Below are 25,567 nucleotides of genomic sequence, written 5' to 3' on the forward strand. Positions count from 1 at the left end.
TATATACACAGTTTACCTACAAAGGCACAATCCCAATGCAATGCTAACTGTCCTTTCTTTTTGTAGTTTATTCCTTCTTCTCTGATTTATACTAGATCTATTTTCTTATCCTCTCAACACCTACAATTTATCTTCAATGCCTCTTTCCCTTTATTCAGTTGGCATCTCTAAATTTCCTTCCTCTCCTTTTATTTTTCCATACCACCAACACAATACCTAAAATGTAGAAGTAGCTGATAAAATATGTTCTTACAAGGTGTCCAAGTCTGTTTTTATTCTTATGTCCTTTAAATAGATTCTAATTCAGCACACATATCCAATAATTTAAGAATTCTTGCAAGCATCAACATGAGGAATAAAAAAAAAGGATATAAGTATAGAAATTGGGCCTAATCTGTATTTATCACAAGGACCCTATGCAAAGTAAGGCAAAAGGAATACTAACTAAAAATCATAACAACAAATTTGTATGTAATGAAAAGATTTTAAAGCTTTATTGAAGGATCCACCTATAAATAAAATTCCAGGACATCAAACAAATATATTATTCTTTGGGCACTGTCACCTCATTAGCTTTAAACTATATTTTTAAATGAGAGGGGAAAAATGCAAAATATTTAGAACTACATGTCTAAAAATTCTAGAATATCCAAATGTTTCTTGTGTTAAGGCCAGACCTTATCATAAAGATCTAATTTAACAGGTGTACCATAATGTCCAACCCTAAAAATAATTAAGCCATCTATTCACCTATAATCAAGTTAAATTTTCATCCTTGCTTTCACCTTGAGACACATTAACAATAACTTACACACTTTTTAAGGAAAAATAAAATCCAGGGATGACGCAAACTGTGAGGAAGAAACTCATGTTGTGAATAAAGGATCACCTGACATGTTCTATTTCCCTTAAGAAAAGAGATTCAAATTTAACCGTCTTAAAGTTGATGCCCCCAGCATACTGCCAAGTTAAGAAGTACTTGTAATCAGGATTTTCCTCATGTATTCCCTAGTTTAGTTAGTAATACACCCAGTCCTCCAAGCCAGAAATGGGTATCAACCTAGACCTATCCCTCTCCCTCATCCCCACCCTTTCCAGACCCCTACTGAAATGACCACCAAGTACTATCCATTTTGTGTCCTAAGTGTCCCTCTGCTCTATTCTCTCCATTTCCTCTGCCACTGCCTTAGTCTAAGCCTTTTCTCTCACCTTATCTATTACAATAGCTACCATACCATCCCTGCCTCCAGTTACCTTTTCCACTGATCCTTACTCCACACTGTCATCCAAGTGATTTTCCAAAATATAAACCTAATGTCTCTTCTGCTCAAAACCTTTTCCTATCTCTCCATCACCCACAGAATAAAGTCCACGCCATGTATAACGGCACTTTACTTTTTATTATTTGAATCCTGCCTGCCTCTAAAACATCATAGCCCACTGCACTCCTCCCATCCTGCACTTTAAGCCCCATCATTATCCAACTACACTGCTTGAACTTCCAGCATGCCACATGCCTCCATGCTTTTACATAGGCTGTTGCTTCAGTCTAGAATATCCTTCATTTCTTCCCCTTTAGCTTCCTGGCCAATTACTATGAATCTTTCAAAACTCAACTCAGCTCCAAGAAAGCCATCCCACACCCTACCCTACCCTTAAAGAGTTGATTATTCCCTTGTCTGCCAACTTTGTAAGTAATGATGACATTTTATTGGGCATTTACTATGTACCTGACATTGTTCCAAGTATTTTACATGTATTAACTCATTTAATCTTCACAATAACCCTTCCTATGAATTGGTACCATTATTACCTTTGTCGATACGAAAACTATCTCAGAGGAGTAAATAACCTGTCCCCAAGGATATCCAACTGTTAAGTGATAGAGACAGATAAAGATCCCTACATCATATTTATATTATTGCACCTATCACAGAGAATTTATTTACATGACTGTCATTACCCTGGACTGTGAACTCCTTGAGGGTGGGGATTATGTCATATTCAACTCTAAAGCCACAGAGCCTACTATAAAGTAGGTAATCAGTACACGCATTTCTTGAATTGCACATAAAGCAACATTCCTAACAAGTTCAAGAGAAAAGCATTCGGAAACTAGTTTCCAAATAAATATTCAAATATGCTTTAAGAGTTCTAGAGTAGAGGAAGCTATTTTTCCGTTTAATAAAAAGGATGTTAAAAAGAGAGATTAACACAGACATGAGATTACAGTCCATGTGGACAAGGAAATGGACTTACTTTTGCAGTAATACTGCTTAATCACTGCAATAAATCAAAACCCAAAGTACCATTTGCTTAAGATTAACTTTTTTCCTCTGACTAAATAAGAATTCTTCTTGCTTATCATTCAGGGCAGTGAAAAGAAAGCCCTAAATTTACTTTGCTCAAGTGGAAAGAAGCAAATCATAGACCAGCACTACTAATTGCTTCCTTAAGTCTGGCCAAGAAATGTATCCCATTAGGCAATTAAAATAAAACACAGTTGCCTGACTAAGCACAGAACAAAAGAATTTCTAAGGTTGTATGGACTGGCACTCTATTATGCAAATAATGAAAAGTTATTTTAAGCAAAAAAAATAAAGATCAAGAACAAATTAAAACAGATTATCACCACCCCACAAAAACAGATTTCCGTATTAAAACTCTATTGAAACATAGACATATGTTACATCAAAACATATGCATATATGTTTACAATATTTCAATAGCCATTCTTCATGCCTCCTTAAAGTTATAAAAATCAAAGTTATTCTAAGACTAATGATGAAAGACCTCAAGACCAAATCTACTGTACTTAGTGTGCTCTCATAGTTACAGTCCTCTGAGCCATACTGAAGTGCAGTAATTAAAACCCACAGGGTCGGTACCAGCAGCAACAGTGCACACCACAGTACTTGTTAGAGTAATCTGCACCCCGCCCAGCTTCTACACACTTGTGCACTACAGAAAGGTAAATCTGCTGTCAGAAGCAGCAGAGTTTAGGCCACAGTGAGTTTAGGCCACAGCACAGCAAACTCTACGCCCAGGCACTTCTTACCATTTCTTGGTACATTCAACCATCAGCTCCTGGTAGGAGGCCACAAACTGGAACTTGGATGCGTGTTTTCCCACACGCTGTAGTCTCTTCCAAACTGAAGCCATGATGATCAGTCAAAACAGTGGAGCAGTTCTGGGTTAGCAACACAGCAGCTTTAACAAAGCAGAGGGTCCAAAGCAAAGGAGCTTTGCATGTATGTCTGTACTTTAAAAAACTCAACTACAACTTGAAATGATGTTTGGGGTCCATAAGTCTTCTCCCTGTTTCACAGGGTAAATCACATCTTAGATGAATGGCCCAGTCAAGAACAGTATGACACACATCACAGGATGAGTGAGAGGAGGTTCCCTCATGGAGACATCACCATTCCACCTCGTGGGTTATATGATGTGTATTCTGGAGGACTGAAAAGCAAAACAAAGAGAAAAAATATGAGGAGAGAAGCATGAGAAGTGACTAACCACCCATGTTAGATAACACTGCAACAGACAAGCCCAGTTCTCCGCATGTTTTTCAAACAATGAAACAAAACACCAACCTCAAAAGCCAGTAACATCAAGGATGCAAGACACCAAGGAAGAAATTACAATTCACACCAAAGACGTGGAGCAACACATCAGGTAATCAGCATCAACAACGATCGAGAGGCGAAAGTCGGGGCCCTACCTCCCTCTCCTAGCATCACAGAAGGGCGAGCAGAGCGGGAAAGTCTAGGGATGCTGTTTAATGTCCACCGCCAGTCAGAGGAAGAAGTGGAGTATTTTAAAATAAACTTTGTTTTTCAGCCGATAGTGAATAGCTCTGAGTCCTAGAATATGTGCGTGGAACAAATTAAGGAGCGGGGAAGAACGCTGCTGTTGAGTCGGAGGGGGAAATGGATGGGGAAAAAGGAGTGGAGGGAAATCTCAAGGCAGAGAGAGGGCAGTGTCCCGGCTCCAGGCCACTTGGGCTCTTCTCCACCTTTGCTGCCAACCAGAGGGAAATGGAAACTCCTGCCTGGGCGTGAAGCAATGACCAGCGAGGCAAGTGCACGGTGCGGGGTGCAGTGCCTCCCTCCCCCATCCTCAGGGAATAGTCCGCCGAAGCCTCCTCTCCTCCCGCACAGAGCCCAGACCCCTGCCCCCCAGCTGAGGCAGGCGGTGGCTCGCCAGCGGTCCCTGTCACCCAGGCGATGCCAGAAGACCCCAGCCCGGTCCCAGAGCCCCGGTCCCACCGCACGTCCACTCCCGCCCCCTCCTCACACCTCTAATCCCGCTGTCGGGCTGAGTCTGGCCCGGTTCCCTCCTCAGCGCCGCTCCTCCGTCGCCGCCGCAGCAGCAGTCGCCGCCGCCGCCACCGAGTCCTCCATCCCCGCCGGAGCCACATGGAACAGCCGAGCCAGCCGCGGCGCTCCCGGGAGCCGGGGTCTGCAGCCCCTCAGGCGGACGGAGCGCCTCACGCCCGCCCCCTCCCGGACGGAGTCGCCCCGCGACCGTCCCCCACCCTACAAAACCCTGCCAGAGCCGCCGCTCAGCGCCCAGCACCCCCTCCCCCGTCTTTCTCCTCCGCCACCACCATCATTACCTCCCCCGCCGTACCTCTCACACTAACCCTACCCACGGCCGCTCAACCTCCGTCCGCCCCGCCGCCATTGGCCGGGCCCCGCGCTTTCCCCGCCCACCTCGGCGGCAGGGCCTTTAAGGGGCGGGGACGCCTCATTGGCCGACCCGGGTGCCCATCACAGGGCTCCACGCCCCCCTCCCCCGCAAGTTCTGGAGGTGTTTTTTTCCCCAGCCGGAACGCGGTGTACAGTATACCCTTCTTTAAGAAAAAAACAAAAAAACAAAAAAACACTGGAACCCTCTAAGGACAATCCCGCCCATTCCTCTGATTGGCTTCGAGACGGAAGCGATAGGTGGGAGGAGTAAGGAGTGTTTATAGTGATCTGAAAGGTGGTTGCTGAAGGTGGATGTCGGTCAAAGGCGTGCCGGGTGCTGGGCGGGGTTTCTGTCTGGAGTCTGAGAGCAGAGCCCGCGACTGGCTTCGCTGCAGCTGTGGGCTGTGCGGCTACTGGGGTTTTCTCTCCTTTTCTCTCCTGTCCCCACCCTAGGAGCTGGGTGTGCCCTCTCCGCCACCAGCCGCTAGGGTGTTTGCGAGCACAGTCTTGGTTTCACCTCCTGGGGTTTTTCCTCTGACAAACTGTGAAGTAATGACCCGGCCAGCCCCCGCCTAACATTTAGTCAACTGGTCCTCAGTGAACCAGATTCAGTAAGCTGAGCTAGGCACAAAATGTTCACGGTGCAATTTCTTCTTGTTATGATTCTTAAACAGTTCTATGAATCTTATTCTTCTGGTAGGAATTGTAGATGAACTTGGGAGTGGTTGGTATGTAAGAAGGGTAGTTAGAGGCAAAGGAGAGGATGAAATAACCTAAGGAGAGTGTGAGGGCACGGGCACTTAACCTTGTTAAAAGAACCAAGGACCCTTTTGAGAACGATAATGAAAGGCATAGATACTTTCCCAAGGAGAATATGTCCTATCATAAGACACAAAAGTTCGCTTTCAGTTTTAGGTGGTTCACAGACCTCTGGCGTAGAGAAAGAGGACAAAGAATGAAATTGGGGGGTGGGGGGGAGGGAGGGCACCCCCCAATTGTTGAATCCTGGAAACAATTAAGGCTCATTCTTAATCTTACTAAGGACAGAGAGCAGGGTGCATGGACAAAATAGCTTGAAAGGTGTTAGGGTCTAGGGAAGGATTCTTTGAAGGACAGGAAGAAGGGCAGTGACCGTGAGAGTCGAGCTCATCTGTAGACATAGGGAGGCAAGAGAAAGGAGAGAGAGATTGAAGAATCAGGATAGATGGGAAGACACAGAAGGCTTGAATCCAGTATCGAATTCTATTTCCATTTTCAATAAAGAAAGTGATATAATACAAGAACACAATGTACATTTAACAGAAAAGGGCATAGATATCACTTATTTTGCTATAGTCTCAATTTTAAAATATTAAAGATAACCATAATAATTATATTGATTCTTATTTTGTGTACATCTTGCAGTTCTCTGGTGTCCTTCCTGAGTGGTTTACTAAGTCACTATAACCTACAGCTATTATTATGATCATAATTGGATTTAAGTGTATGGGTTTTGTTGTGTTCTTTTTTTTTTTTTTTTTTTTGCGGTACGCGGGCCTCTCACTGTTGTGGCCTCTCCCGTTGCAGAGCACAGGCTCCGGACGCGCAGGCTCAGCGGCCATGGCTCACAGGCCCAGCCGCTCCGCGGCATGTGGGATCTTCCCGGACCGGGGCACGAACCCGTGTCCCATTTATCGGCAGGCAGACTCTCAACCACTGCGCCACCAGGGAAGCCCATGGTTTTTTTTAAATGGCTAATTTATAGAAATGGTCATAAACTATTTTAATCTATGTTGCCCTTCAGGAACAACCCACATGATAATCAGGAGGGTTTTGCATCCTATTTAATATTATTGTTCTTCAAACTTTCTCATGTGGTTATCCTGGCTTCTTTTAATACTCTTTCCCTTCCTAAAAAGAAGAAGAAGGAGAAGGAGGAGTGTGTAGGACCCTAGGGAATCTTTCTCAAGTTGTGGAAAATTTCGAGAACAACAGTTTCTTATAAGACAGATTTTCTTTTGAGGGGAAGTATTTCTCTTGGATGTAAACTCTTCTTTTTCATCCTAGCTGCAAAGGTAGCCAGGAAGAGACCAAGTTTAGAAATGAAGGAATTAAAAGCAGACCTTGACATTGTTGCTAAGTTCAAGTTCACAGGCTCCTGGAGGCCCCACAGAGCAGCTACTTCTTCCCTTATAACTTTTTTTTTCTTTATTAGCCTGTCTGCTAACTAAATTTATTGGAGAATCTTAAATATATAATACTTTAAGATCTTTTTATCCACTTATTCGATACTGACTACCAACTGAGTATTGATCACATTAAATGCTATTAACGGTACATAAAAGGTATAGTCCCTGTTTGCAAACAGTTTTCAGAAACAGATGTTCAGCATGCATGCAAGAAAGTAAAACAAATTACTTCACCTCTCTGAGTCCCAGCTTCTTATTCTGTCAAACAAATAATCATGCTTACCTTTCTGGGATGTTGAGGAGATGGAAGATATGTACGTAAAGTGCCTGACACATAGTAAACAGTCAATAAATGGTAATTAATAATGTATACCATTGTGTTTGGTAGCAAACAGAGTCAAAAATAATAAGTAATAAACAGTAAAAAAAAAATAGTCCTTCAAGAATAACATGGGCAATACTTAGTTGCTACCAAACATCACTACCTCAAGGAATAATGAATCTCAAAAGAAACTGCTTTTAACATTATTCATCTCCCATTAACTCAGTGATTACCAAGAGTGGAACACCAATAACTTACGTAGACTCATAATTTTATAATAATTACTAAGAATTCATTTATCCCCAATTCCCATGACCACCTTCCATGCCTTATATAATCTGAGATCTTTTGACATTCTAGAAGATAACTTTTTCTTAAGGTTCCCATTTCCCCTACCTACCAGTAAGTATATCCCACTGACCCTCCCCTTCCAAAGGGGAATTTCCCACTGTGCTTCTGCCCCTTTCTAACCCCCTGTTTACTCAGGTCTTGATTTATTATCTCCTTCCATCCCAGGCTTAATCTGCATGTAATAGACCTGTAGATGCAAGTTACTTTAATTGTCCTGTCCATTTGCCCCAGGTGTTGACTGCAAAATTTTATAGATATTTTACTTAACAGAAGATTCAACATTTAAAATAATTTCTATTTTGCCTTTAGGTATCATCAAGCTTACAGTGAAGATAGAATACAAAAAGTAAAAAAAAAAAAAGGAAAATGCCACCCCAAAACTTCAAATCTTCTCTGCCATGACAGTTTTGAAATGATAGAAATTATTTTCAGTGAAGCAGCTTTGCCAGTCACTGTTTCAGAAACCCCCCAAATAGAGATTCTAGTCTATGAAGTGCACCCACAGGCTTGAATTATTATCATTCCTGATGATAAAATTCTTATCCCTGGATTTTACAGTTTTTGCAGTAAAAATTGTCAGAGGTATTATTGCAGCAACTTATCTGTGCCTTAGTCATAGTAATAAGATTTACTTGCAACAATAGCACTGCAGATTTTTGCATTGTGTTTTCCAGTTACCATAGCAGCTATACAATACACAACAATATTACTGCAATTTTTAACCGCTAATGAAATTATTTCTTTTAAACCCATAGCAAACAAACTTATTCTGACAATCCTATATAGCAATTTTTATATCCTTAGAAAAACTCACTGGAACAGGCTAATACTTCTGAAATATTAACTGAGGTTTTTGTAGTAGTTGTCTTTCTAGGTATTTCTTTTTATCCTATGGCCTTTCTCCTCCTATACCCCACCCAAAGACACCCTCAGCATCGTACCCACCCTCAAGTAGGCTGGTTTTCACTCATTGTTTCAGGAAAGCAGTATAACAGAATGCAGAGAAACAGGGAATTTTTCCTTGTTTTTGAGTTTCAGAACCCTAGTCCTTTAGGGTGTAATGAAACGGATCCAGTTAGAGACCTGTACTGTTCAATACGATAACCTCTAGCCATATGTGACTACTGAACACTTGAAATGTGGCTAGTTCACATTGAGATGTGTTGTCAGTATAAAATATACACAAATTTCAAAGACTATATAAAAATGAAGGGAATATATCTTATTTAAAAGTTTTATATTGATTGCCTGTTGAAATGATAATATTTTAAATGTACTGAATCAAAAAGACATTAAAAATTAATTTTAACTGTTACTTTACTCTTTTAATGTGGCTACTGGAAAAATTTTAATTACACATGTGGCTTGTCTTATTTTCCTGTTGGACAGTGCTGGTATAGACAATAGTAAAACTTCCTTTCACAGAGATAAGAAATGGATTTCCTGGACTGGAAGGGGAAGAAGAAGTTGGGTGGAAAGTAATGAGAGGCCAGACGCTGATGGGTCCCAGAGAACAGGACTCACTGCCGTATTCTCACTCTATTCTGGCAGAAGCCTTGGAGAAAGGCAACTGAAATGGCAGGATCTATCTATGGGATCTGAAAGCCGAGAGAGATAATTTCCATTCATTTTTCTTTGTTAGACCCCCAGAGAGGTGGCAAGACCCTAAAGATAAGAAAAACCCGGGCCGTGCATCTAGTCCACCCAAGACCAGTTCAATAGAAGTTTCTGTGATAAAGGAAATGTTCTATATTTGGCTGTGCAATACAGTAGCCTCTAGCTCCTGGGGCTATTAAGCACTTGAAATGTGGCTAGCATAACTGAGGAACTGGAGTTTTAATATTATTTAGTTTTAATTCATTTAAATAGCTGCATGTAGCTGGTAGCTACCATAAAGGACAATGAAAGCTTACATAGTACCATGGAGGTTCTGGAAACCCAACATGATGATCCCCAGACACCCAAAAGGGTGCAGAGGCAGAGGAAGCCAGCAGGCCTCAAGGGACCTTGCTGACAGACCAAGATCAACCCAGCAGCAGTCTGTGGGACCAGCTGCAACTGAGGAAGGATACAGACTGGAAATCTTAGGAGAGCCAGCATGGTAGAGGAGGAGCAAAGATTAAATGTTCCCATCCTCTTCCTCTGACATGCTAATCCTATGGAAGTCTCCTCAATATAGATGCAATCCCTGCCAAATTGACTGTGATTAAGTGTCTGCCACCCCTTGTGAAATCAGCGCTTGAAATAGAAATTGGGTTGAGTTATGGAAAAATGAAATTATGTTTCTTGCAAACCTGAATTTTTTTAGATTGAGATTTGTACCTGTTATATAACTGAAAGTAATAATTCTAACAAAGTATTCAATACTTAGAAACATATGTTTATTCTCTTAAAAGGGAGCCTTGGGCCACAACAGTGAGAGGCCCGCGTACTGCAAAAAAAAAAAAAAAAAGGGAGCTCTGTTTTTCTCTATCATTATAGGACCCAAGCTCTTTGGTTGACATGAAAGCTTAGAAAAGCTGCATCAGAAAACCATCTTTCAACTAAAAACAGTATCCTTTTGTGAAATTGTTTCTGTTCCAGCTACCCATGAATGAATCTTTGCAGTTAGCCGTAATGAACCTTTGCACATTGAACCTGAGGTGGCACTAACTCTAGGACCTCGATTATGTTCTAAACACCCAATTTTGTCCAGCCCACAACGTCTAGGAAAGGCCAACCTGAACCTGGTTGGTGGAGACACAGGAGCATCCTTGGCTGCCTTGAAATTCAAATAGAGACAGAAACAAGTCTACAGATACCATCCATAGGTAATTCAGTAGGCCTGACTCGGGCTGTTTATATGGAGCAACATATGAACCATTAGAAGGCTCAGAAATCTTCTTCAAGAATATATTATAAGTGATGATGATATTCAAAATGTAGATACTCAAAATGTTAGCAACAACACAGCACAGACATCAATCAGCTAGAGTGGATGACAGCCATGAACCATCAGTCCAGCTATCCTATTGTGAACCAGCTAAATATCAGCTCTGACTCCAGAGTACCTTTGCTGGTCTGTACCATCCTCTCGGTCTGACTCTTCAGATTACTCAAGATAATTTCATGATGGTAAAGTCCCAGCCCAGAAATGCTGTATATGCCAAGGTAAATGCAGTTACAGAGATAATTTACACTTTGCCAATAAGTTGACCATTACTGGGATTATTGCAGAAAAGATTTGAATTGGAATTAGGAGCCCTTTCTGAGAAAGTCTTTGCTAAATATAATAAATTTACCTCCTATAAAATCAGTAGGGATCTTTGACCAAGGTTTATTGGTCATTTCCCATTAAATGTTAAGAGGCTTTAATGAATTTTAAAGAGTGGACTGACCTCTGCTTCTTTTTATCTGTGTTTTCAATATTTGGAATAAATTCCGAGTAACCAAATATAGCACGCAGCCACTGTTTTCCTCTGAATAATTCCTGGATGACTATATTTAGTATGAACAAGATAATATAATTAAAATCTTCTGAAATAATTAGGCTAGATAGGAAAGGCAAAGAAAAAGCAGTAGGAATTCACAATCTTGGAGGGCACTGAATACCCACCGTTTGGTGTTGAATTAAAGCATTTCCATCTCAAACAGTGCAAAAAGCAGCAAGCTGAAATCAGGCAGAACCCCACTTACCAGGGCACTGGACGTGGGCCAAGGGAAAGTAGCCCTGTTGCAGAAGCTTGTCCTAGATGAGTAGAGCTGGAAAATAAACCCAACTTTCAGAGGGCAGGATTAACTCATGCATAGTTTGGGCAATCTGCTGGGCAGGGCAAAATGGAGAAAAATTCCAGGGCAAGGGCAGTAACATGGGAGCCAAAGAGAGCTGCAACATCATTCCAGATCTCGCTTTTTATAGTAAATCAACCAATTAGTGACTGGGCTTACAGAGAGTAGAACATGGCCTGCTAAGTAAAGAGGACTTTGTGAGAGCTGCTGGTTATTTCTCCATATTTTGTTGCAACTTTTGGGTGATATTTTTAAATATTCCCAATAGTGAATCATTGATATCTTTCTCCAAGGAAATAAAGTCAACTGTCGAGCAACAGTTAAGTTTTTGTGCTATCGTTCAGTCTTCTAAAGAAATCCTGATATCCTCAACATTAAAAACCATGATATTTTATCCCTGAAGTGACAAATTTAGTTCTACTGTAGATATTGAATATAGTGCTAAGCTACACTGGTTGAGAAATAATTATCTGGCATTATCAGTGTCCCACTTCTTATTTCAAAAACTAATGCCAAGCACCTTTCCCCTGATAACCAGTATGATTCAGTGTAAAAAAGGAGAGTGTTGCACATGTGCATCTTTCTTTACACAACACATGCTGAAAATATGTATACTTAGAGGTCATAACTTGATCACATTTAAAATATTCACTCTTTCCTTGAACAACCCAAGCAAAAGCAGGAGGTCTGTTGTTGACTGCTTATCCTCTTTTATTCTTGTAATAACACACTTTGTAGCTAGTCACGAAGCTACCTTCTGCATGCCTCTTCCCCAGGCTACATCACAATTTACAAAATAATAATTACTAAAATCCTGCAGTTAGTTCTCAGTGATAAATAGAGTAAACTTGTTGAGTACTTCTTCATACTTGTCATGCTGGTAAATGAAACCACTACAGTGCATGCATGATATTAACTGCTCTTCAACATTATATGCTATGGATATTTGCAATGCCCAGGGATGATATTTGGTCAAACAATTTTGTCAATAGTTCATTCTGCTTTCTCTTATTAAAATCTTAATAATTTTCAGCTGATTTTGCAACAATGTAACATGTACCTACTTTTGCTACTAGAGTAAAACTTTGAATGAGAGTTTCGTGATTTTGATTTTCTTTGATGATAGTTTTAGTTAAAAATCCATTCATTTATTAACAAGTAATTTATTAACTTATAATATTCTAAGTAATATTTATTAGCTAATTTTTTAATAAGTGAATGACTACTAAGCTCAAAGCATTGTGCTAAGTATTGGGACTACAACACATCAAAAGAGAAAATCTCTGCCCTCAAGGAGCTCACATTCCTTATCAGTTAGAAATTATTATTTAGTGTTTACTTTAGAAAATCTCAATTGATGAGAGGTGACTGTGTGTTGTTTAACAATGGCACAAAAGCTAATTAAGAAATGTGTTATAAAATACAATGGACTGGGGAGTAATATTAATAGATTGCTCCCTTAGTGAAATGAAATTTTTGGATATTTATTGTTGTACTTCCAATTTACACCTTTATTTCTTTGTGGCTACTTGTGCAAAGTCACAAATAGACTTTGTCACAGCCCGTACAGATTTATAATCTGTAGTTGCACTGTACAATTATAAAAATCCTGTTTACAATTTGTATTTTTAAAATTTGAATTGTAGTATTTATATTACTATTTTATCATTATTTTTATGCTTCATTGCAGCACTTCAGAGATATTGATCCATTTTTTTTAATGATGGATATAAGGCAACACTCTTTTAACTGTAAAAATGCAAAATTAACACATGGCAAAATTCAAATTATTGTCTGAGAGAGGTTATCTGAAATCTGTTAAATGTTAGCCAGAACAATCTGATCCATGCATTCCTTGGAGCTCACATGGAACTTTTAAGAATGAAATGGTTATTAAGAATGTGATAGGATTTTAAGAAACACACACCCATCCCATTTGATTTCCCTCTTGACTCCTTAAAAATTAAAAAAAATAACAATAATAAAAGCTTATTTTCACTTCCCTTATTCAGAAATATTTTAGCTCTATTCCTATTTTCAGAGGTAAAATAATTAAAAGTTGGTTTTTATCTTGTATGTGTTCTATGATTTTTGAAAATGTAAAAATAGATATATAAGAGAATGAAGACTCAAATAGAATGCACCAGTATATGTTGGGGTGTAAAGATTATGAGTGATATCATTTTCTTTTTTAAATTCTCCTTTAATGTTTTTAGATTGATTTTTACAATAAAATAATGATTAAAATTGCATAACTGAGGTCTTAGATTGAAAATATTGTATAAATCGTTATGTACTCTTTAAAATGTTCTCTCACCACCTAAAAGCTGCCATCTATAGTTTCTGCTTACAGATCATACCTAATTGATAAAAATAAAAACTTTTCCCAGAATAAATCCATTCCTAGTACATCTAACACATTCTGATTCTGGATCTATTTTGCCTATCTACACACTTCAGTCTGGAAGTGAATGAAGACTCTTCTTTCACAAAATGTTCTATTCCTATGAATGTGTTCCGTATTTTATATCATGAAAAAGGGATAGTTTTCATTGGCACTTTTTATGGGCTTGAATCGCTTTATTCAGCTTTAGAACCATGAATTGCATGGTCCTGCTGGATATTTTCCCCATGACCCTCTAATTTGAGGCTCATGTTTGACTCCCTTCTTGTTATCACATTCTGTATGGAGGATTCTGTTCTCTGCTTCAGTGTCAAGTCAGGTGCCTCAAATAAGCAAATATTTACCAAGTGCCTACCATGGACGAGAAAGTGTTGACTTTAAAAAAAAAACTATACATTTTTAAAATGTGTAAAAATTTTACATTTAAAAAATCTGTAAGTCACAGAGACCTCAAGAAATTTAAACATATTTCAGAGGGAAAAATGTAAGCTCTAACAAACATAATAGCTTGTAAAATACTCAAATAACAGTTTAAGACAAAATTCAAAGAGATATAAGAAATCCATTATTGTCTTATATTCTGAAGAGACTCAAGCCAGTTGTGGCAAAGCATGAACTGGGTTCCTGTTGCAGCTCCATCACTTACTAATTGGGTCATTCTAGGAACTCACATAACCTCTGGATGGAGAGGGGAAAGTGTATATAGATATAGATAAAGATATGATATACAGATATAGATATAGATACAGATGTATCTCCAAGTCAAGCCATGCAGACACAATTCTGGGAAAACTGGTAGAAGTAGAGTGATTAGGAAAGAGAAGCAATTCCCTCTTGGGTTGGTAGCTATAATGATAAATATTCTGCTGCCAGTGATCTCCACTAGAGCAGGCCCACCTGAAAAAGGAGGAAGCCAAGAAATGAAGCAGAGAAAGAGCTGCTTGATTTGCCTCATCTGTAAAATGAGAAATGGGAAACTAATACTTTGCTACCAGGAGGTAAAGTTTGGAAGAGATAAGCTCTTAAGACCCTTTGCAGCTCTAATTCTGTGATCTTAAAAATACCTGCCTTGGGCTTTCCTGGTGGGGCAGTGGTTGAGAATCCACCTGCCAATGCAGGGGACACAGGTTCGAGCCCTGGTCCAGGAGGATCCCACATGCCGCGGAGCAACTAAGCCCGTGCGCCACAACTACTGAGCTTGCGCTGTAGAGCTTGTGCTCTGCAACACGAGAAGCCACCGCAATGAGAAGCCCGCGCACCCGCAACGAAGAGTAGCCCCCGCTCTCCGCAGCTAGAGAAAGCCCGTGCACAGCAATGAAGACCCAATGCAGCCAAAGATAAATAAATTAAATAAATTAACTTTTAAAAAAAGGAAAAAGAAGAAAAATGCCTGCCTTTAACAAATGGATACATGTGTGCAAAATCAAAAAGAGGCACTTAGTATTTCTCAATAGTTTTTTCATTACAATAATCTAGTTTTTGCTGTCTTAAGAAGGTTGGGCTATTTTTTTTTCCCAGTTGAGGCTACTTTTGATTATTTTTGTCTATTAATTTTCTGATTGACCAAAAGTTGAAAGTTTACAGTCACAATTCCCATAGTGAACATGAAGGCAGCCCAGTGTCTGTTAAGAACATGAAAGATACTGTTCCTAAATGTACCTATTCCTAATTCGATTGTTTATACCTAGTCCTAAAGGGGAGAGTAATCGTAAGTAAATTTTTGGTCATTTAAAAAATTATTTATGATAAATTATAAACAAAAGTATTGATAGAACATGTTACTCTTTCTAGAGTATATTGCTTGTAACTTCAGTGGCAGTCCAAAAGCTCAATCTCTTCCAGGATGAATTGCTAAGGTTTTTTGAACCCTCTTTAGACAGAGACACCCATGATTCACAATGATTACTTGAATATGCTGTGAAGATTAAGAGTACAAAACAACCATATACAAAAATTAACACAAAATGGATCATCAACCTAAATGTTAACAGCTAAAACTATGAAACTTATAGCAGAAAATAAGAGTAAATTTTGTGACCTTGGACTTAGCAATGGTTTTTTAGATATGATCATAAAAGCATGAACAACAAAGAAAAATAAACTGTGCTTTATCAAAATTAAAAACTATCTTTGTACTTCAAAGATATCAAAAAAGTGTATGACAGCCAACAGATGGGAGAAAATATTTGCAAATCACATATCTGATAAGGGGCTTCTATCTCAAATATATAAAGAACTATCACAACTCAACAATAGACAAATAATCCAATTTTTAAATTGGCAAAGGACTAAAACAGACATTTCTCCAAAGAAGATATACAAATGTCTAATAATCTTATGAAAAATGCTCAACATCATTTACCATCAGGGAAATGGAAATCAGAACCATACTGAGTTACCACTTCACACCCACTAAAATGGCTTAAAATCAAAGACAGACAGTAACAAATTCAAGCCCATTGCTGGTGGGAGGGTAAAAAGGAATAACTTTGGAAAAGAGTTTGGCAGTTCCTCAAAGTGTTAAACATAGAGTTACTATATAACTCAGCAATTCCACTCCTAGGTGTGTGTGTGTGTCTATATATAGAGAGAGAGAGACACACACACATTTCTGTTGGGTATAAACAGAAATATAAACATATGCCCACACAAAAACTTGTACATGAGTATTTATAGCAGTATTATTCATAATAGCCAGAAAGTAGAAAGAACCCAAATACCATCAGCTGATGAATGGATAACAAAATGTAGATATCCATACAATGGAACACTATTCAGCTATAAAACGGAACGAAATACTGATACAAGATACAACATGAATGAACCTTGAAAACAAGCTAAGTGAAAGAGGGTAGTCACAAAAGACCACATATCGTATGATTCCATTTATATGAAACATCCATAGTAGGCAAATCCATAGAGAGAGAAAGTAGATTACTGGTTGCAAGGGGGTTAGACAGAAACTCCATATCCAGAAATATGGGGTTAAACTCCACATAATGGGTGTGGAGTTTCTATGGGGTGATGAAAATGCTCTAAAGTTAGTTAGTGGCAATAGTTGCACAGCTTCGTAAATCTAAAAAAACGTTGACTTGTACACGTTAAAAGAATTACAAAAAATGTGACATTTATGGTATGTGATATAAAGCAGATATTAAGAAAAATAAAAGAATTTTGAAACACACCACTGACCAAAGGCACTTGCCATTTATATTATTTTGCAGTCACATTTAACCAAAAGTCACAAGGCAACTGAATATACTGGACAGCTCAGCAAAATGTAACATTCTAACACAGAAATTTAAAATGTGAAAGTGCTCTACACTTGGAGTTAGGAGATGTGGGTTCTAGTTTTTCCTTAACCCCAACCCAAGTTTGGAGGCAAAGATTGCTAATTACTGTGAATACTGATTTTCCTTTTCTTCTCCAGCAGTAAGAACCTCGGATTTTTGCTGAGACATTTTCACTCAGCTGAAGACCTGCCAGCCTCTTTTGCAGCTAAATGTTGCTATGTGTTGATGTTTGGCTAAGTCTTATGTGTAAATTTCAAGAAGTCTCCTCAAAGGGAGGGAATGTGCCTTTCCTTGTCCCTCTATCCTGTTGCCGGAATATAGATGGGTTGGCTAGAGCTCTAGCAGCTATCTTGGACCATGAGGATGAGGGATGGCAAAGTGGCAAGCTGGAAGAAGCCTGGGTCCCCCACAAATGTGTAGAACCACTACATTTACCCTGAAGTGCCTACTACCAGACATCTTTTATATAAAACAGAAATAATCATATAAACCACAGTTACTTTTTTCTGTCACATGTAATAGTTCATAATCCTAACTAATACACTGGGTTTATGAAGAGTAAAGAGGAAAAGGCCCTTTAGATTAGTTTGGAGAGGAGGAGTCTGCTCTTAAAAAAAAAAAAAAGAAAAGTTAAAGCCCTCTTTCTGGATGGAACACTTTCTAAATTAACCTGAGAGCACACAAGGACTCTTGATCTTCCAAAAGTTTGCCGACAATGGCAAAAATACCTAGAACTGTACAAATCTGTTTGTCATCACTGCACCTGCCTCCTCTCCCTGGCATTTTCATATCAGCTGAGATCAGCCAGAAAATCCCAAACACTGTGGGTTTCAAATTTGATTACTTTGTAGGGAAAGGGTAGAATCTTTCCTTTGAAATAGGTTTCCAGTGGTATTCTAATTTCTTTTTCGGTCTACTCCAGTTTGCTAACCTTGACTAAATATATATCGTTACTTAAGCATGTGATTGAAGGGCATAAGGACAGCCCCTGGTGGGTGATAAAAATTAGAACGGGTCAGCAGTCATTCACAATCTTATTCAATAATTATTTTGAATTATTCAATTCAAAAGCCCAATTTTTAAAACTCATGCAGAACTATATTCAATATCTTATAATAACCTATAAAGGGAAAGAATCAGAAAAAAATATATGTATAACTGAATCACATTGCTATACACCTGAAACTAAAACAATATTGTAAATCAACTATCCTTCGATTTAAAAAAAAAAACTCATGCACTCCATCATTCCCAGGTGGGCTTTTTAAACTACTCCAAGAGAGGGACCCAGAGACTCCATTCTCTAAGTGCTATGTAACTTTTAACCAGACTGCTTTTGCAATTTCCTAGATTACTAAAATATGTCACAGTCCATCTACCTTTGGGCAGATCTCCCTAAAACTTCAACTATTATTGACAATAAAGATCTGATTAAAAAGCAGATTTAGGGCTTCCCTGGTGGCACAGTGGTTGAGAATCTGCCTGCTAATGCAGGGGACACAGGTTCGAGCCCTGGTCTGGGAGGATCCCACATGCCACGGAGCAACTAGGCCTGTGAGCCACAACTACCGAGCCTGCGCGTCTGGAACTCGTGCTCCGCAGCAAGAGAGGCCGCGATAGTGAGAGGCCCGCGCACCGCGATGAAGAGTGGTCCCCGCTTGCCACAACTAGAGAAAGCCCTCGCACAGAAACGAAGACCCAACACAGCAAAAATAAATCAATTAATTAATAAACTCCTATCCCCAACATCTTCTTAAAAAAAAAAAAAAAAGCAGATTTATCACAATTTATTGTAAGTCCAGAAATATATATATATATATATATATATATATATTTTGGCTGCATTGGGTCTCTGTTTCTGCGCGGGAGCTTTTTCTAGTTGGGGCGAGAAGGGGCTACTCTTCGTTGTGGTTTCTCATTGTGGTGGCTTCTCTTGTTGTGGAGCACAGGCTCTAAGTATGCAGGCTTCAGTAGTTGCAGCATGTGGGCTCAGTAGTTGCGGCACGCAGGCTCTAGGGTGCGTGGGCTTCAGTAGTTGTGACATGTGGGCTCAGTAGTTGTGGCTCGCGGGCTCTAGAGCACAGGCTCAGTAGTTGTGGGACATGGGCTTAGTTGCTTCACGGCATGTGGGATCTTCCTGGACCAGGGATTGAAGCAGTGTCCCCTGCAGTGGCAGGTGGATTCTTAACAACTGCGCCACCAAGGAAGTCCAGTTCAGAAACTTTTAAAACAACACCCATGCAGATTCTGCCATACGAAGAAATACTAAATACTAGAGAATCCTGATAAATGGCTTTGCTTTTTACTTCCTAAAATTACAAAATCTATTGCCTTTTCAGTAATAACAATAAATGTGTATATTTTATCATTCATGCATGAAGGACTAACACTCACTTTAAATACGAGAACAAATATGCAATAAAATTGTTTCTCTGGGGAAAAGGTCAGGATTTTATATTAATGTAATCATAATATAGCCAGAAGATTTGGGAAACAGAGTCTTAAAATTTAACAAAATTTTTTTATTCATTTTTATTGGAGTATAGTTGATTTACAGTGTTGTATTAGTTTCTGCCATACAGCAAAACGAGTCAGTTATATGTATATGTCTATCCACTCTTTTTTAGATTCTTTTTCCATATAGGTCATTACAGAGTATTGAGTAGAGTACCCTGTGCTCTACAGTAGGTCCCAATTAGTTATCTATTTTATATATAGTACTGTGTGTATGCCAATCCCAATCTTCCAATTTATCCCTCCCTCCCTTTCCCCCCAGTAACCATAAGTTTATTTTCTACATCTGTGACTCTATTTCTGTTTTGTAAATAAGTTCATTTGTATCATTAAAAAATTTTTTTTTCAATATCAGCAGAGATTTTGTTTCAGGAAGATGGGTATATAAATAGAGATTCTGAACCAGCCTACCTTTGTTTTTCACTTCTATCACACTTGACTTTTTCTCTATTGAATTTAATCTTACTGATATTTCTTATTTCCACAGCTCACTGATTGAGGCTTCTATGTTTTAATCAGTAAGACTGACTTGAGTTCTATTACATTTAAGGCTCCTTTTTGATAATAAAGACTACAGATCTTGAGAGTTCTTTTTAAATTATTAAATATTTGTGCTGGCTTAGTGACTATTAAAAAATAACAGGTTTCAAGTGATTCATACACACAGTTCTGGGACTCCTGAGTATGGATGGATAAAATGGGATGCACACAACCTTACACAGGGTTGTGTGAAAACGGCCTTCTCAATAATCGTTAACAGTGTCCTCCATGAATTAAAGCCAGGGTAGTCATTCTGAAACTAGATCCAATCCTGTATCACTCCTCTACCAAAAACGGGGATTAATGCACAATTTTCACGTTGTTAAGAAGATGATAAAAATGATCTGATTTTGATGTGCCCGTTTCAAAAGTGGTTTCGTATGCTTTCTCTATGATTAAGGCTAGGAGGGAGGAAAGGTGAAGTGTTGAAGAAAGGAAAATAAATTGTCTGACACATGGCAAGTACTCAGTAGATGCTGATTTCTGTCCTTTCTGTCCCTTCTGAGGGGAGAATATAGTAACTTTGTTGATTAAATTGACAAAGTGTAAGGGAGGAGATGGTGCCGACGGCTCATGCTATCTGAAATTTCCAACTTATACATCCATAATAAATCACTCTCTTCAGTAATTATCTCTCACACAAAACATCAGCACTGGAAAGACGTAATTCATTAAAAAAACTCTGCTACTAGGTATCTTACTTCACTGCTTTTGCGAGGATGAAGTTCTAATGAGAAAGAACGTTGAGGAATCTTTCCCAGAGTCTACTTCTCTATGAAAGTTCCTCTCTTCTTTCAAAAGTAGTTCCGTCTAATATTCTGTGTACTTATTCGTGCTGGTAAAGAAATCCTCTATCAGTTCTCTTCCTTTGGATAGTTCAGCAGGGATTACTTTGAGACTGAGTCACTCTTGCTATCTTTCCTTGAATCTCCTCGACCCCAAATTTTATAAAGATACACTCACTCTTGTCTCCTTGATCTTTCCATGGCTGGTCTGTGTCAAATTTCTGGAGCCCTTGAGGAGTATCTTTAAAGGAATATCTTTTTTCTTTGTATTGGAATGCTTACAAACAGTTTCATAGAACATAGCTGGCTTCTTGTATTTAGGTTGGCACATTAATCCATTAAAAAAAAGCAGGGGAGTTCAATGAGAAATTAATATGCCATGTTACAAGTATATTTTTATCAAATGTAGGTAAGAATACCAGAAAATTAGGCAAATAATAAGTGGTTACTTAGAATTCCTAAACAGTTTATACTTCTACACAGAGGGGAAGCCCATACATTGCAGCCCACCCATACCTCACCTGAGAACCTCAGGAACTTTGCTCATACAACTGGGATTTCCAACTGGGATTTCATATGTCCATTTTGTACTACTGGAAGACTGCACATTGGTCAACAGAGAGGTGGGCCCAAGGCAAAACAGTTAGTTTATTATTTCTGATTTTTTAACCAAGAAAGATTTTCCCGCTCCCTCCATCAACAGGTGGATTGTCTAAGGATTTGAAGAAAGGCAGTATTTAAATAAAACGTTTACTTACATTTTGAAAAGTGAAGAGGGAGTGATCATAGAAAGACAGGGTTTAGAACTGGAAATAACCCGAGAGAAAATTCAATTCAAACCCCCTTCTTAAGAATAAAGAAAAAGAGACTAAGTAATCATTTGTCTGCTTAGTTCAAAACAGCTAGAAGGCAAGAGGCCACAGGGAATAGTAGTTAAGAGCATGGTCTTTGTGGTTGACAGTGTGGATTTGAATCCAGATCTTCTAGGAACTGTTTGAATGGTTTCCTCATATAAAAAGTAGGAATAACAGGACCTGTCTTCCAGAGTTATTGTGAAGAGTAAATGATATGACTTATTGATACATAAAGTGCCTAGAGCCTAGAACAGTTGCTGGTCCTCAGTAAGTGCCTGGCAAATGTTATTGTCAGCGCAGGAACCCAAACCAGAATCTTTTGACTCCCACTCTTGTACACTGCATTGCGCTATTAACACAGCAGGCCAAAAGGATTCAAATGTTTACTTAAAATATGGGATTCCAAATGAAATAAATTGTGTGCAACCTCATATAATGTTTTTAAAACATTTACTAACCATTCATGCAAGCAATAATACCCAGTCCTTTTCAGATGAAATTAAACGTTCCACTTTTCTCAGTGATTTAGCTGTTTTCAGATACACACAGCTCAGTACAAAGAGATGACCCAAGGGACTTTTTATCTGCAATGCAGAGAGCAAGATGGAGACAATTTACATCCGAACTTGCCGCTAGCTCCATATGGCATGTATTCATCATTTAGTGAGTTCAGCGCCCTTCAGAGCTTCAGTGATCAGGACAGAAATTGCCCACTTGTTTATGCCTGGCTGGACTGAAAATATAGGGAGAGGAAGAGGTGAAGCAAAACACCACTTCCTGCAAGAGTTGGTTCTGGATTTAGGAGTCCAGGGTTAATGCTGACTTATCCAGGAATAGTAGCCTCTGTCCTAAAGAGTAGGCAAAATGCAGATGACCTGAGGTGTATTATTTAGGGGTTGCAATCATGCATGTTATTCCTGTCTGTCCCACAAAGGACTTGACTGCAGTTAAATGTAGGGCTGTCTTCCTTCTGTTCAGTACAAAGCCTCACTCGCACTGGGCAAGTGGGCATTTGCAGCAACATGTGATAACTTGGTTTGTATCAGCAACAGGAGGAGAAGTTGCTCTCAAAGGTTGAATTAGGAACTAACCAGCCCCTTTCCCGTGCCCCTCCTTCAGTGAGTGGGAACAGAGAGAGAAGTACTGTATTCTCCTTTCCCTATTGAGAGTAAATTAACAAAAGGTTCCCATTGGAAAGTCAAAGAATCAGTCCCTTTATACAAAAGGAATTTTGATTTTCCTCCAATTTTTCACTTCAAACGATATAGAAATCTTTCAAGATAGAAGAATATGGTCTTTTATCCTTCAGTTATCATAATGGTCTCAGTGATAGGAAAGAAGTGTACACCGACAGTCAGTATTCTGAAGTGTACACCGCCCGCCCCCCCCCCCATTATAGTATTAAGCATTTATTTAGCTCTAGAATTTGAACCCTGGAGCAAAATATAACTTCTGGAATATTAAGAAGGATTATGGACTCTTATGGGTTGAATTGTGTCCCCACCCCTTTAAATCCTTGTGTTAAAGTCCTAACCCCCAGTACCTCAGGATGTGACCTTATTTGGAATTAGGGTCATTGCAGAGGTTGTCTAGATGAAGTCCTTAGAGTGGACCCTAATCCAATGTTACTGGTGTCCTTATAAAAAGGGGAAATCTGCACACAGGGAGAACACCATGTCAAGATGAAGGCACAGATCAGGGTGATGCATCTATAAGCCAAGAACAACAAAGATTGCTGGCAAACCACCAGAAGCTAGGGGAGAGGCGTGGAACAGATTCTTCCTCAATTCAACACTGTCTACACAACACTCTTGGACTTGTAGCCTCCAAAACTCTGAGGTGATTCATTTCCTTTGTTTAAGCCACTTAATTTGTGAAACTTTGTTATGGCAGCCCTAGCACACTAGTATATGGAATTTCTTTTCTTCTCTTTCTTTCTTTTCTTTCTTTTTCTTTCTTTCTTTCTCTCTCTCTCTCTCTCCCCCTTCCTTCCTTCTTTCCTTCCTTTCTTTCTTCCTTCCTTCCCTCCCTCCTCTCTCTCTCTCTCTTACTCTCTCTCTCTCTCTCTCTCCCCCTCTCTATCTCTTTCCCTCCCTCCCCCCCACTTCCTTCTTTCCTTCATTTTCTGGTGGAATTCATGGAAAAAAAGAGACTGGAAGATAGGAACATTTTTCTTTTTAGCCATTGATGGACTTTAATGCTTTCTGTAGCATTAAGAAATACAAATACTTGTTAAAAGGCATATCCATACCTAATTGTGACTAAAGTTTGGTAATAGTGGGCAAAAAGGGCCACCCCAAGGGAGGCCAGTGCCTTCTCTGTGTGCTCAAAATCAAATCAATGGCTCCTAAAACTCAATGGCTCATTACAGGCCCTTAGAGAACTCCAGTCTTTACATTTCTCCTACTGTGATTTTTTCATTCCTTGACCAAAGAACCCATTTTTCAACTTGCTAAATAGCTTTACTTTGTCCAGACCTATCCACCCACCTCCAAAATGCAGCAGAAGCAACATTCTAATACTACTTTTCCTTCCTTCCCAAGGAGTAATTCCACTTGCCCACCCACTACCCCCATCCAGAAAGGAGTCTAACCCAGGTTTTAACTAATTGTCCCCTCTCTTTTCTATCCACTGTCACATGAAAAATGAGTCTCCAGGACTATCCTTGGCAATTGCACTCTTCTAGGGCAATGACACAGATTGAACTCTATCAGTGATACAGCATCAAGGTCACTGACACTTGCATCTGAACATCTATGCACATGCACATACCCTCCCAGAGTTGCTCTTTGTTCCCCAAGATGACACTATTAGATAATAAGTTCCAACATGTGTGCACTTGTGCCTGATAAGGCCACTCTGAGATCTTCTTGTGGGATCTTCTTGTGCCAAGTGTGCCCAACACCTGTTCTTGGAATAAAGACCATCCAGACCCCAGAACTACTTGTTGCTCTTAAAGGAGCTGCATCACCCATGATGCGTTTGAAGCTTTTGTTCATAAAATGGCAAATTCTGTACCTCTAGCTTCCTTTATAGCTTGCAGTAGTGTCCTAGCCATCTGTGATGTTACCACATTGCTTGAAGCAGTTCTAGGCAAATGGGTATCTGTCATGTTTGCCTGCCCATCATTCATTCCTCCCCCTTCCCTTGTTTTCCCACTTTCTACCTTTGTGATTTAGATGCTGACCTTCTTTACCCACCCCTATGTCTCTACTATTAGTGAAAGGAAGTACACATGACCTAAGCCAAGCCAATGAAACTCAATTCGGGGCCTCGTGCTGAAACTGCTGGGAAAGAGGTACTGTCTCTATTTGACTTGGAGTCTAAAGAATATAAGCCTGGAGTTTCTAGGGGCCACTAGGTGAAGGGACTCTCCATAGTGGCTGTATCAATTTACATTCCCACCAACAGTGCAAGAGGGTTCCCTTTTCTATACACCCTCTCCAACATTTGCTGTTTGTAGATTTTCTGATGATGCCCATTCTAACTGGTGTGAGGTGATACAATAGTTCTACTCTTTTAAGCACAATAGGGTTGGTTATAAATGGCCTGTCAACATTTCTAGCAAAGCCAGATTTTCTACAAATAAATTTGTCAGACTTCAAAGCAAAACTGTCAAGAACATAGAATTGTGCTATCGCAAGTCACCCTTAGCAGTTACTTAGACCACTGCCTCATTTCAGTCATGCAATCTTACGTGTATTCAAGTTTTTAAATACTTCATAAAGTATTTTCATACACATTATTGTATTTGATATTTGCTTTCTCTCTGGGAAGAAAGCTGGGCAATGTGTTATTCTCCCCACTTTGCAGATGAGGTGCAACGACTTCCAGAGGTTAGGTTATCACTGGTTAGCGGTAGAGGTAGGACTAA

At 39.4% G+C, this 25,567-nt stretch overlaps 1 protein-coding gene across 7 annotated transcripts in view; it reads right to left on the reverse strand.

Annotated features, from left to right (window-relative positions):
• Window positions 1-4,701, reverse strand: part of EHBP1 (EH domain binding protein 1) — a 346,734-nt gene extending 342,033 nt beyond the window's left edge. For 2 of the 7 annotated variants that reach the window (XM_030877347.3, XM_030877354.3), the window contains exons 1-2: window positions 4,302-4,592; window positions 3,059-3,462 (exon numbers count right to left, since the gene is read on the reverse strand). In XM_030877347.3, coding sequence (XP_030733207.1) covers window positions 3,059-3,162 — 104 coding nt within the window. In that variant the 5' untranslated portion in view covers window positions 3,163-3,462; window positions 4,302-4,592. Of the gene's footprint in view, window positions 1-3,058; window positions 3,463-3,724; window positions 3,817-4,301; window positions 4,595-4,635 lie in introns of those variants that run through there. The other 5 variants (XM_060309152.2, XM_030877350.2, XM_060309154.2 and 2 more) reach the window with 5 other exon arrangements.
• Window positions 4,702-25,567: the final 20,866 nt, after the last annotated feature.

The sequence above is a fragment of the Globicephala melas genome, chromosome 12 (genome assembly GCF_963455315.2).
Source record: "Globicephala melas chromosome 12, mGloMel1.2, whole genome shotgun sequence".
NCBI classification, from domain to species: Eukaryota; Metazoa; Chordata; class Mammalia; order Artiodactyla; family Delphinidae; genus Globicephala; species Globicephala melas.